The 12,096-nt window shown below is 55.0% G+C and overlaps 1 protein-coding gene across 7 annotated transcripts in view; it reads right to left on the bottom strand.

Annotated features, from left to right (window-relative positions):
• Positions 1 to 11,351, bottom strand: part of ABCC3 (ATP binding cassette subfamily C member 3) — a 48,356-nt gene extending 37,005 nt beyond the window's left edge. For 5 of the 7 annotated variants that reach the window (XM_059378542.1, XM_059378543.1, XM_059378541.1 and 2 more), the window contains exon 1: positions 9,365 to 9,531. In XM_059378542.1, coding sequence (XP_059234525.1) covers positions 9,365 to 9,516 — 152 coding nt within the window. In that variant the 5' untranslated portion in view covers positions 9,517 to 9,531. Of the gene's footprint in view, positions 1 to 928; positions 997 to 9,364; positions 9,532 to 11,241 lie in introns of those variants that run through there. The other 2 variants (XM_059378544.1, XM_059378545.1) reach the window with 2 other exon arrangements.
• Between the last annotated feature and the right edge of the window lie 745 nt (positions 11,352 to 12,096).

Below are 12,096 nucleotides of genomic sequence, written 5' to 3'. Positions count from 1 at the left end.
GTCTTGTGCTTTCTTTTTTTTTTTTTTTTTTTAATATTTTATTTATTTATTTGACAGAGAGAGAGAGATCACAAGTAGGTAGAGAGGCAGGCAGAGAGAGAGGGGAAGCAGGCTCCCTGCGGAGCAGAGAGCCTGATGCGGGGCTCAATCCCAGGACCCTGAGATCATGACCTGAGCCGAAGGCAGCGGCTTAAGCCACTGAGCCACCCAGGCGCCCCTGTCTTGTGCTTTCTGTTGGAGTGTCATCCTTCCAGTGTAGAAACACCACAGGTTTTCGTTAAACAAATATTCAGAGCTGACACTTTTTTTTTTTTTAATTTGGCAGGTTTTTTTTTTTTTCTTTAAGATTTTATTTATTTATTTGACAGACAGAGATCACAAGTAGGTAGAGAGGCAAGGAGAGAGAGAGAGAGAGAGGGAGGGAAGTAGGCTCCCCACTGAGCAGAGAGCCTGATGCGGGGCTCAATCCCCAGACCTCAGGATCGTGACCTGAGCTGAAGGCAGAGGCTTAACCCACTGAGCCACCCAGGTGCCCCAAGAGCTGACACTTTTTTTGACTCTGTCCATGTTTGCTACAACAAGCGCTAGGTCTTTCAAGCTGGGCAATGTGATTTTATCTTGCCTCTCTGGACCTCGGTTTCTTTGAGAGTAACCCTGGGATGATACCATCTCCCCCTTGGTCCCTCCAATCCAGCTGGCATGCTAGCCCCAGCCCTCATTTCTTCCTGAGTACTTTCCATGGAGTTCTAATCCCTTCTCTTCTGTGTCCAAGGAGCCCAGATCCCTGCCCACACAAGGAGCCTTTCCCTTTTTCCTGGCTGATCCCCGCTCTTGGTGTGGGAGTGCCCCAGGGCCGTTCCTCCCCCTTTCCCTTCTCCCCATCAGTCATCCCATCCAGTCCCTTCCACATGCCAGTGACTCTCCTTACCTTCTCTGCTCTTTCTTCTCTCTATAGCACCCGTCACCTCTAACATGTGACATGAGTCACCGGCCCATTATGTTTTCTCTCATCTCTTCCTGCTAGCATGTAATCTTTCCTTCCTTTATTGATGTGTCTTCGTACTTAGAACAATGCCAAGCATGTAGCAGGTGCTCGGAACAAATTGTGGTTAAATAAGTTAAATGAAATATTTGTTGAATTAATGAAGGAACAAAAGGCTATTCTTATATTTTCCCCTTAACTTTCAGTGGTGCCCTAAAGCCTAGAAGACAAAGTCCGACCCTGTTACTAGGGCCCTCGAGGCTCCCAGCTGGCCTTGACTCATCTGTCCACGGGAACTACTGAACTAGCCAGGGGCTTCAGTTCTCCCACCTTAAGAAAATATTCACAGGGCGTTCTGCACATCCTGCCTCCTCTTTTTCAGCTCCCCTTCTACTCTTGGGTTCCACTTGGGTCAGCCCTCTGAGCTCTGATGCCCCTGCTTATAGCTGACAGAGGACTTTTCCTGAAAGGCTGCTTTGTGCCCCTTGCTTCAGGCCCATGAACCTGCACTGCTTCCTGCTGCTCCCGGAGCCACGTCTGAGCACCCCACGGGCTTTTCTTCCTGACCCACCTTTCTCCTGCTGCCAGCTCACCTGACTCTCAATTTGCTCCAAGGGGCCCATGCCCACACCTTGGTTCAACCCCCAACTCTCTCCCACCTGTCAGAATCCCAGTAACTACAGGGAAGGGGTGGGGGGCCGGGCTTAGAAGCCTCTGTCTCCCATCAGGAACCCCCTTCTTCTGAAGTCAGCCCGTAGGGAGAGACCCATGCTTCTGGACCATCAGTTTTCCACTCGTTGAGGCTTTGGTCGAGAGTGTGCTGAGTCAGATGCAGGACTAGGCGTGCCTATGCGGACTGGTTCCTGCTTTTGGAGAACAGGAGGTCCAGGGACACATTGCCTGGGGGTATGACATTCAAGCCCCTGTGGAGAAATTCACCCCGCATACATCTTGTACTCTAGAGCCCTGTAGTCCATAGTCCCTAAAGCCACATGAGCTAAGGACCCATGAACTCTTCCTGAGCAGCAGGTATGCTGGTCCAGGGCTGGGCCCCCGTTAGGCCTGGTCAGGCACCCCAGGGGATAGGGAGTCAGACACATCTAATTCATCCCTTTTCTCTTTTTTAAAACACTTCTTGGGTTGCCTCCGTGACTCAGTCGTTTAAGGGTCAGACTCTTGATTTTGGCTCAGGTCATAATCTCAGGGTCTCGAGATCCAGCCCTGCCTTCAGGCTGTGCTCAGCAGTGAGTCTGCCTCTTTCCCCGCCTCTCTCCCTCTGCCCCCTCCCCTGCTTGTGTGTACACGTGCTCGCTCACTCTCAAATAAATACATTTTTAAAACACTTATTCAGGGACACCTGGGTGGCTCAGTCGGTTAAGCATCTGCCTTCGGCTCAGGTCATGATCCCAGAGTTCTGGGATTGGGTCCTGCATTGTCAGGCTCTCTGCTCAGCAGGGACCCTGCTTCTCCCTCTGCCTGAAGCTCTCTCTCTCTCTGACAAATAAATAAATAAAATCTTAAAAAAAAAAAACAAAACATACTTATTCAACTTATAGAACACTCATTACAAAATTACAGAAAAGTGCACGCATTTTAAGTATGTACTTCGATAGAGTCTCATACCCGGAACACACCTGGGCAACCAGCACCCAAATCAAGAAACAAGACATTGCGGGGCGCCTGGGTGGCTCAGTGGGTTAAAGCCTCTGCTTTCGGCTCAGGTCATGATTCCAGGGTCCTGGGATCGAGCCCCACATCGGGCTCTCTGCTCAGAGGGGAGCCTGCTTCCTCCTTCTCTCTCTGCCTACTTGTGATTTCTGTCTGTCAAATAAATAAAATCTTTAAAAAAAAAAAGAAAAAGAAAAGAAACAAGACATTGCTGGCACCGAAGAGCCCCCTCCTTGGCCTCCCTCCTGGCCGCGTCTGTCGCCAGGGGAATGCTGTCCTGGCTTCTATCCAATATGGACTGCTTTGGCCCATCTGGGGTCGTCCTATAAAGGAAATGATACAGTATGGATCTTTCACATCTAGCCTCACTGTGAGTGTCAGCCTTGGGGTGGAGCGTGAATTGGGGCTCTCCCTCCTCATCCCTGCCTGGTAGACGGTTCATACGATGGATTTATCCATTCTGTGGCCCATGGGCAGCCCCACCCTGTTTTGAATTTAGCAAATCCTTTAAGCCCCTCCAATCAGTCACCATCCAGACAGTCTCCGGGCCTGGAGCGCGGTTCCCACCTGGCTGGGTCCAGCCTGAGCTTCCCCTCCTACAGGAAGGCTTTCGGGGGCACGCCTGCCTCTGACAAGGTGTTTCCTTGCTGTCTTCTGCATGGGCTGAGCACCCAAGTGAGTGAGTGTTACCTGAGAGTGACAAAGGCCCCTAATGTTCCAGCAGCTTTTTATTACAGCCCTCACACTGCCATTATCTGATCGCTGTTTCAGAACAACTTCCAGAAGCAGAGAGGAAGAACAGTATCAGGGCTGGCTCACAAAAGAGAAAGCAGGCTTCGCCTGTTCTGGCGACAGGTCCAAGGACCTGGCAGTTGAGAGTTGGGACAGACACCCAGGTTTCATGACTCCCAGCCTGGGTTTCCCCTGACCTCAGCCATCTGCACTGGGAACACATCCCATCTTCTATTCTTCTCCATGCTGGCCCCGGCCCCTCCGGCCCCCAGCACAAGGCTGGGTATTCAGGAGCAGCCAGGATCCAGGCTGGGTGGCGACTAACTAGTTGTGTGTATGTAGCCAGGATGGAGCCCAAGTTCAAAGCCACGACAGGGAATCACCATAGGAATGTGCAAGTAGTGGGGCGCCTGGGTGGCTCAGGGGGTTAAGCCTCTGCCTTGGCTCAGGTCATGATCTCAGGGTCCTGGGATCGAGCCCCACCTCTGGCTCTCTGCTCAGCGGGGAGCCTTCTTCTCCCTCTCTCTCTCTGCCTGCCTCTCTGCCTACTTGTGATCTCTGTCAAATAAATAAATAAAATCTTAAGAAAAAAAAAAAGGAATGTGCAAGTGGGTGACCTGGCTTCCCGAGGCAGGAGGGGAGAGGCCGCCAACCCGGATGCAGAGAACCAGGTATGAGCTGCTTCTCCTGAATCATGGAAGCGGGGACGGCTCCTTCATCTCTCCAGAGCTCAGCCTCGGCATGAGTGCTGGGAGTGACAACAGCATTTCAGCCGGCTCCCCACGGAAGGGGGAGAAGGAACAGCAGATTGCCCTGTCCCTCACAGGTGCTGGAGAAAGAGGCCGTTGGGAGCCTGTTTGGGTTTCACAGACAAGCGGCACCATGTTGATGATAATGATTGAGAAATCTCCGGGGCGTGAAGCCCCAGAGGGCTGCTCTGACCCACCAGGAGATCCAGCCTCAGCTCCTGCCCCTTTTTTCCACCTTGGCAGAGCCCTCTCCAGGGTCAGCAGGCATCTTTCATGCGCGTGTCCCTAGACCATTCACCCCAGAGCCCTTGCTGCCAGGACACCGAAGGGTCCAGAATTGAACTCCTGCCCATCCCCTCCTCGGCAGCCTGCCCGCCCCGATGGGCGGCCACTGCTTCCCAGGTCGAAATCCTTGGGGTCCTCCTTGATTCTTCTCTTCCCCTCACACCCCACCCTTGAGCAAATCCTGTCCATTCCACCTTCAATCACTAGGCTGAACTAAATGGAATGCTCTATTCAATTGTTTCTAGTTACAAAACGGCAGCTTCATTTGGCTCCCCCTGATAGATCCAGAATCCAACCACTTGTCTCCACCCCACTCTCTCTCTCGTCTCGATTATTGTCTTAGCCCCTCTCTGGTCATCCTGGTCCCACCCCTGCCACCTGCCCCGGCAGAATTTTCCAGAAACCCAAGTCAGACCATGCTACCAAGTCACTCTCACAGTGCAACCCTGCCGAAGGCTCTCCACTTCCCTCAGAGTGAAAGCCAGAGTCCCATGTGGCTCTCAGGACCCTCTTGCCTGCCTCCCCAGGTCTCTGACTTCCTGTCCCCCACTGCCCTCTGTCACTCTGCCCTCAAGGTGGCAGTCCAATGCCTCATGCTCTCAAACCTGTGAGCACTCCTCATGGAGGTCCACCCTGACCTTCCCAAGGAGGGCTGGAACTCACCCCCATCCCCACCCTGTCCGCACACCCCATCCCTCTTAGCCCATCCCACTTCCCCCGTAGCCCTGATCCCCATCCAGCATAATCTAGAAGGGAGTGATCTATTGTGTCTATTGCTTCTCTGTCTGCTCCCCCTGGAACACGAACTCCACGAGGACCAGGGTGTCCCCACAGCCCGGAACAGTGCTTGGCACACAGAAGGCGCTCGTACGCCTTTGGTGAACACGAGAATGAGTGAGCGGACAAAGGAATGAAGGGCGTCCTCTGAAGTCAGATGCTGCTGCTGAATGCCCAGGAGCACCGTCCTCTCTCTCCCTGGCACCAAGGCCACAGCTCTTGGCACCCAAACAATGTCAAGTGCAAAGGACAGGGTCGGGGGAGGCCATTCCTGGACTCCATGATGCTCCTTGCAGTCCTCCTGGGCGGGATGGAAGATCCCCTCTCAAACCACTACCACTCGGCCGTTCCCTTTGGGAAGATGAGCACTGGCTGGGCTGGGAGCACAGCCCCACCACCCCTCCCTTGCTGTCACCACACAGTTTCCACGGTGACAACAGCTTCCCTAATAATGCAATGCAACAGCTGGATGGGGCTGATAAGGTCTGACACCCGGAATGGACCGCACAGGGGAAGGCCTCTCCATGGGCACAGTGGCTGAAATCCCTAGAGACCCAAGCAGGGGACAGGTGGGAGGGAGGATGGCCCCAGCTGGGTCACAGCGCTGTCAGGGACTTTCCAGCACACCAGCCCCCGGCCCCCTCCCCCACACCCCCACCTGGGGCTGGGGACAGGCTTGCTGACAGTCTCCATGGTGAGAAGAGTAATTACTTCCTTAATCCCGTGCAGGAGGGAGAAGTGGGGGAGAAGGGATCAACTGACAAGTTCATTTATCTCCGTGGAAATGGAGGTGCAGAAGGGGCAAGGGCCTGTTTTGATCCCAGTTCTCAATCACTGTCCTACTGCGGCTGCAAAGGAGGCTTTGCAAAGGCCGCGGGGTGGGGGTGAAGCCTGTCGCGGTGAGGGGGGAGCTTGGGGGGGCCCAGGTCCTGCCGCTGCTGAAGAGGGGGCCGTGGCTATGATAAGCGACTTTGGTTATTATGTTCACAACAGCTGAGGCCCACAGCCGGCGGGGGAGTGACTGCACCGGTTCCCACGGGCTGGCCCCAGCGCTTGGACTCGGGCAGCCCAGCTCTAGAGTCCTTGTCCCAGCTCTATGGCGGTTCATCTACACCCTCCAGAGCTCCAACATGACATCCCACAGGTGTCCAGATCCGTTGGAACATTAAAAATCTCCTTTCTGCTAGTGCAGCCCACCCCCCAAGTCACCCCCTTGCTGCGGTTCTTCTCACCAAGCTGAGGGGGAGGGGCTGTGATTCTGGGAGCCAGTGGGCTGGAAACCTGAACGCCCAGTGAGACAGAGAGTGATCCAATCCAAGGGTTGGTCCCTTCTTAGCACCCCCAGTACCACTTCCTGACCCTGGGAACACGAACAGCTCCGGGGAGGGCAGGGAGAGGCCCAGCTCTTCAGCAGGGGCACACCTAAGTGTCACCCCCACCACCCTCAGGGATCCTGCTCCACCTGCTGTCCCGGGACAGCCCCAGCAGGGAGATAAGACCCAGGCACTCTGATGCTGTCTCCTGCGTGGGTTGGCTGGCAGCCCCTCTCTCCCTGGGGAGGCCAGCCCTGGGCCCTAAGGCCATTTCTCAGACTGGCAGCCAGCAGACAGCGGGGCAAAGTGCACTCCCAAATGTTACCTCTGACTCAGTTCTTTCCCTAAATCTCTGGCCCTCAAGACCCAGGTCCAGGGGCTGTCGGGGAATAGCAGGGCTGGGAAGAATCCAACCTAGGGTCACAAGGGACCACAGAGTCTCCCACAGGAGCCAGGAGCTCAAGGGCTCGAAATGGTCCAGGCCCAGCTTTGCTGCCCTGCAGCTGGGATGGAGGGAGGGGAGTCTAGAGACCCTCACCTGGCAGGGAGGACTGGGTTCTTTTTTATTTTTTTTTAAATATATTTATTTTTTTATTTGACAGACAGAAATCACAAGTAGACAGAGAGGCAGGCAGAGAGAGAGAAGGAAGCAGACTCCTTGCTGAGTGGAGAGCCCTATGCAGGGCTCCATCCCAGGATCCTGGGATCATGACCTGAGCCAAAGGTAGAGGCTTTAACCCACTGAGCCACCCAAGCGCTCCGAAGATTGGGTTCTTAAGGGGAAATGCTGGTGCTCAGTAGGCCGGGGGTGGGGGGGAGGAGGGTGCCCAACTCCCACCCACCTGCCTGCCTCCCAGCTTTGCAAGTCACTACCTTCATTTGAGAGTCAAAGTTCATTGAAATCAGAGTCCATTTCTCCTATGCTCTGCTAATCACCTACTCTGCTAGGCAAAGACCCAAAAAGAAGCTGGAGATTCTAATACCCTAATGTTTGGAGGGCTCTAATCCTGGCCACGGCCCTGAGCCTAAGGATCAGCCTCCCAGAATCAGCATTGGGAAACTGGACCTGAAGGGGGCCCTGGATGGAGCTCAGATGGAGCCCAGAGAGGGTGAGTGACTTGCCCAAAGTCACAGAGCTAGTGAGCGGGAGAATGGAAGTAGCTGGACTAGTAGCTGGCAAGAGACACAGGGAGCTGGGCCTCCGTAGGAGGAGGGCTTTGCCTCTTCCTCGGGTGGGCAGACAGCCAAGGGAGCAGTGAAGGTGCCGATGCCTGACCAGTGGCAGACTCACAGGTCTTTGCCAAGAGCTGCTGCTATGCAAACTCCATGTCTGAAGCGGAGAGAAAGCCAGAGAAAGAGACGTCAGGAAATCTCAGAGAAGGAACCCATGAATCCTCACCAGCCACATTGGTCCTTATCCTAGTTGGTCACAGAAATTCAGGGTGGGACCCCAATTCCTTCCTTGGCTTGAATCCTCTCTCCAGCATCCCTACCAAAGTGGTCACTCACCCTGTGCTTGCATACCCTCAGTGCTGGGGAGCTCACTACTTTTCAGGCCATCAGTGCCACCTTTGGGCTGTTCTTATGGTCAGGACCTTCAGATTCCTGAGCCCACCTCAGCCTCCCCAGAGCTTCCAGGGACAACCAGATCAAGGCTAATTCTGCACACGGGTCAAGACCTCCCAAGGCACTTGTACTCTCTTTATCACTTAAGTGCCCCTCTGTATCCATTGCTCATCACAGAAGGTAATTCTCAATGGACCAGCAAAGAAAGGGACACTACCCCCTCTTTATTCTAGAGGCATCTTTGCTTTGGCCTCATTAGCTCCGGGCCCTTTGGTTGTCGTTCATTCATTTGGAATTTATTTCCACAAAAACTCCCAAGGCACGCTCAGAGATCTGATGCTCTACCCCGACGTGGCAGACGCGAGAGTGAAAGAGAGAGATCATTCACCCAGGGACTTCAGTGTGTGAGCACCTGGGTCTCTGGGCACAAGTCCAGGGGCTCACAGACCCGCGGGGGGGGGTGGGCTCCTGCCCTCTGACTTAGCTGGGGCTGAGGCTGATGGATGTTGCCACAAGATCCCCAGCAAAGAGCTGAAACAGGACCCCTCACTTCTCGGCCCTGTCAGCCCCGCTTGTCTAGGCCTTCCCAGACCGAACTCCCACTTCGAACCTCCTTTCCCTTTGCTTCCCTCATTTCCAGGAATATCAGGACCTGTCAGTCACCCACAGAAAGTTTGGTCGTTCACCAAATTGTCTCACCTTCCCTACTTCTGTGACCTCCACAGCATTCTGGGGAGGCACGTAGGAGATGGGTTAGTCCCCCATTTCACAGGTAGAGTAACTGAGGCGGTTCGGGTAAGCTCAGCAAACAAACAGCCCCTCAGGCCTGAACCATGCCGGGTCCCTCCATCTCCACTTCTTCACTCCCAGCTTCCCACAGGGTGGGTCACCCCCAGGCTCCTGAGTTAAAAGATTCAGGGACAAGTCTACCCAAATAATACACAATCCAAATGAGATGCAAACTAGCCCACCATGAATGGTGACATCTAGAACTCCGGGTCTCAGGCCCTCCCTCGTCTCAGTGCTGCAAACTTCCAGCGGAGGGGCTAGGGGTGGGCTACCCCACCTCCTGACTCCAAGCACATTGGGTTGGGTGCAGCCTGGCACGACTTTCAGGAGGCAGAAGGCCATGTGGAAGACGGAAGCTGTTTAGATGGGGAGGAGGAAGAGGAGTGATTTCCCTGTCCTATGAGGTATCCAAGCAGAGACCCACCACAAGGGGTTCATCCCTTGGACCTAAAATAGATAAACTGACTCCCATGGACCCCGAGGTTCTCAGAAGAAGTACATACAGCTCATGAGCCGTGAGGAATCTCAGGACAAGGGGCCTAGAAGCCCAAGGATGTAGAGTCAGACAGTGGCCACGTTGGAACCATATCTCAGGGGTCCCGCTTCCCAGTCCAATGCTCAGCCGCTTCCTGTTGTGTGTCCTTAACAAGTCCATTCCCTCCCTGGCTCTCAGCTTCCAAAGCTCTGCAGTAAGGGGCTGGGCTGGCTGCTTCAAGCTCCAAGTTCTGGGGAATCTCTCAGATTCTGCAAGATCACGGAAAGGTAGAGCCAAAGGACCTCTAAGCGTGCAACAAGAAGGGAGTCAGGAGTTCCTCACCCCACTTCCTCAAAGCCTGCCTCTGGGCGGTCCTAGGCTCTGGGGATGTACTGTCCACCCAGGCACAGGGTGGCTTTGCACTTGAGGCTTGGGCCTGTTTGCCCCTTTGATTTGCATGTGCTCTGCCTGGCTAACTGAGACACCCTGACCTTGCGGTGGCCATGCCAGCCAGGCTCCAGTGAGTTATGAAACAAAGTAGACTTCCGAGCCACAGGCACAACCTCTGGACTTGGCAGTCAGTGATGAGTCCGAGCTAGATGACGGAGGGGGGTGTCCATGCCGGTGGGCGAGACGGTGGTACCATCTTTGACTAGTGACCCAAAGGGGGAAAGAGATCCTCAAAAACACTATTTTAGAGGGACTCCATTTTACACGTTCCCAGTTTCAAACAGCCCAAGAACAGGGTTCCTAGGGGCTACACACCCTGTGTACACACACAGGCATGTGCACCCACACAGAGCACACCCATGGATCATACCCACTGGGCACACAAACATGGGGCACATAGGTACAGATACTTGAAATGGGAAAAAGATTTAGAGACTGGAAAATCAGAGGCCCGCAGGGCACCTGGGTGGCTTAGTCGGTTAAGCGTCTGCCTTCAGCTCAGGTTGTGATCCCTGGTGTCCTGGGATAGAGCCCCACACTGGGCTTCCTGCTCAACTGGGAGCCTGCTTCTTCCTCTCTCTCTGCCCCCCCCCCCCCCCCCCCCCCCCCTTATGTTCTCTCTGATAAACAAAATCTTAAAAAAAAAAAAAAAAAAAAAAATCAGAGACCCTGGATTTGAGGTCAGCCTAGGCTGGGAGTTCCTTGCTTGACCATGGACAAGCCCCGTGAATCTGAGACCATCTGTTTTCTGAGCTCTGTTTTCTTCTAACTGACTTTGAGCAAGTCCCTTCCTCTCTCTGGGCCTCCCTTTCCCCATCTATAAAAGGAGAGCCTTGGAGACCCAGGTGGCTCAGCGGGTTAGGCGTCAGCTTTCGGGCTCAGGTCATGGTCCCAGGGTCCTGGGATCCAGTCCTGCATGGGGCTCCCAGCTCAGCAGGAAGTCTGCTTCTTCCTCTGCCCCCCACTCTTACTTTCTCTCCCTCTCTTTCTCTCTCAAATAAATAACATCCTAAAACAACAACAACAACAACAAAAAAAACGGAGGGCTGGAGGGGGACTCCCTGCTTCCTAGAAGCTCTTAACACCCGAGAAAAGAAGGTGGCAGGATTGCTTTCCAGAAGAGCAGTGCCAGCTTCCCAAACTACCCGCCTGGCTGAACTGGTTGAACCGGCAGGCACGCTGGCTGCGGGAGAGAGGGCGGGGACAGGTGTAAAGGTGGACAACCGAGCCCTAGTCCATGTGGGGGCATCTTCTGGTTCGTGCCCCGCTTTCCCAGGCACTTCCTGTGTCGGGGAGGGCAGGACAGGTCCCGGAGGTCCCCAGGACCCCAGCTCAGGGCGGCTATGGTCAGACCTCCACCCGACGTCGCGTGGCGTCGCGTGGCGTCGCCCCCTCCCCAGGGCCCTCGCAGGGGGCTCGCCGGCCCGCGCCCTCAGTCCCGGGACACCTCCTTACCCAGAACTTGGAGCCGCACAGGGCGTCCATGGGGCCGAGGCGCGGCGGCCAGGAAGGCGAGTGTGGCAGCCTGCCCGCCCAGGCGGGAGCCACAGCGCCCGGAGCCGCCTCCGCCCCCAGTCCCCCACAACGCTGCGCTCCGCCCCCACCTCCAGCAACAACCCCCCGCGCTCCGCCCCCTCCCCCCTCTGCCCCGCCCGCCGCGCCAGGCCCAGCCTACGGCTCTTTGGGTGGAATCTCAAGTCTTGGAGAATTGCGACAGAGCTTCCCCAGGCTGCGGCTTGCCGGGAGGGACTCTGGGTCAGGGGACTGGCGAGCCATTGATACAGTGACAACTCCTTCGAGTGGCCAGTGGGCTGCGCCAGAGAGATACCCCTCCAGATACTGAGGCTGATGGGGCTGGAGTAGGGTCTGTGTCCAAGGGGCATAACTCTGCCAGGCCAGGTAAGTCATAGAGACGTTGAAAGTGACTTAGCAAGAGTCCTCCATGAATATAACCCCGATGAGGTCAAGGTCATCTCTAGCCCTCAGTCTTCTCATCCATGAAATGGGAACGCTTACATGCCCAGCCGATCAGGAAGTCTACCTCTCTGCCTTCCAGTTACCTGGGAACTGGCAGAAACCAGCACATAAAGAGCTGGTGTGTGCGGGGTGCCTAAGGACAGGGGGTGGGAGGCCTAGCATCATACAGATGGTGGCTTCCCATGGTTCTCTTAAATTGCGGCCTTCCCGAGGTTCTGTGGTTCCCTCATCTTCTGCCTGTGGCCACCGTGCCGCTCTGTGCCAATACTTTTGCTTCTGAACAACAGGAATAATCCTAGGTCCTAAGCTTTCTACTCTGAGGAATGACCAGCA

The sequence above is a fragment of the Mustela nigripes genome, chromosome 16 (genome assembly GCF_022355385.1).
Source record: "Mustela nigripes isolate SB6536 chromosome 16, MUSNIG.SB6536, whole genome shotgun sequence".
Classification (NCBI taxonomy): Eukaryota; Metazoa; Chordata; class Mammalia; order Carnivora; family Mustelidae; genus Mustela; species Mustela nigripes.
The sequence above is the reverse complement of the archived record's forward strand: the minus strand, read 5'-3'. Positions and strand labels throughout refer to the sequence as shown.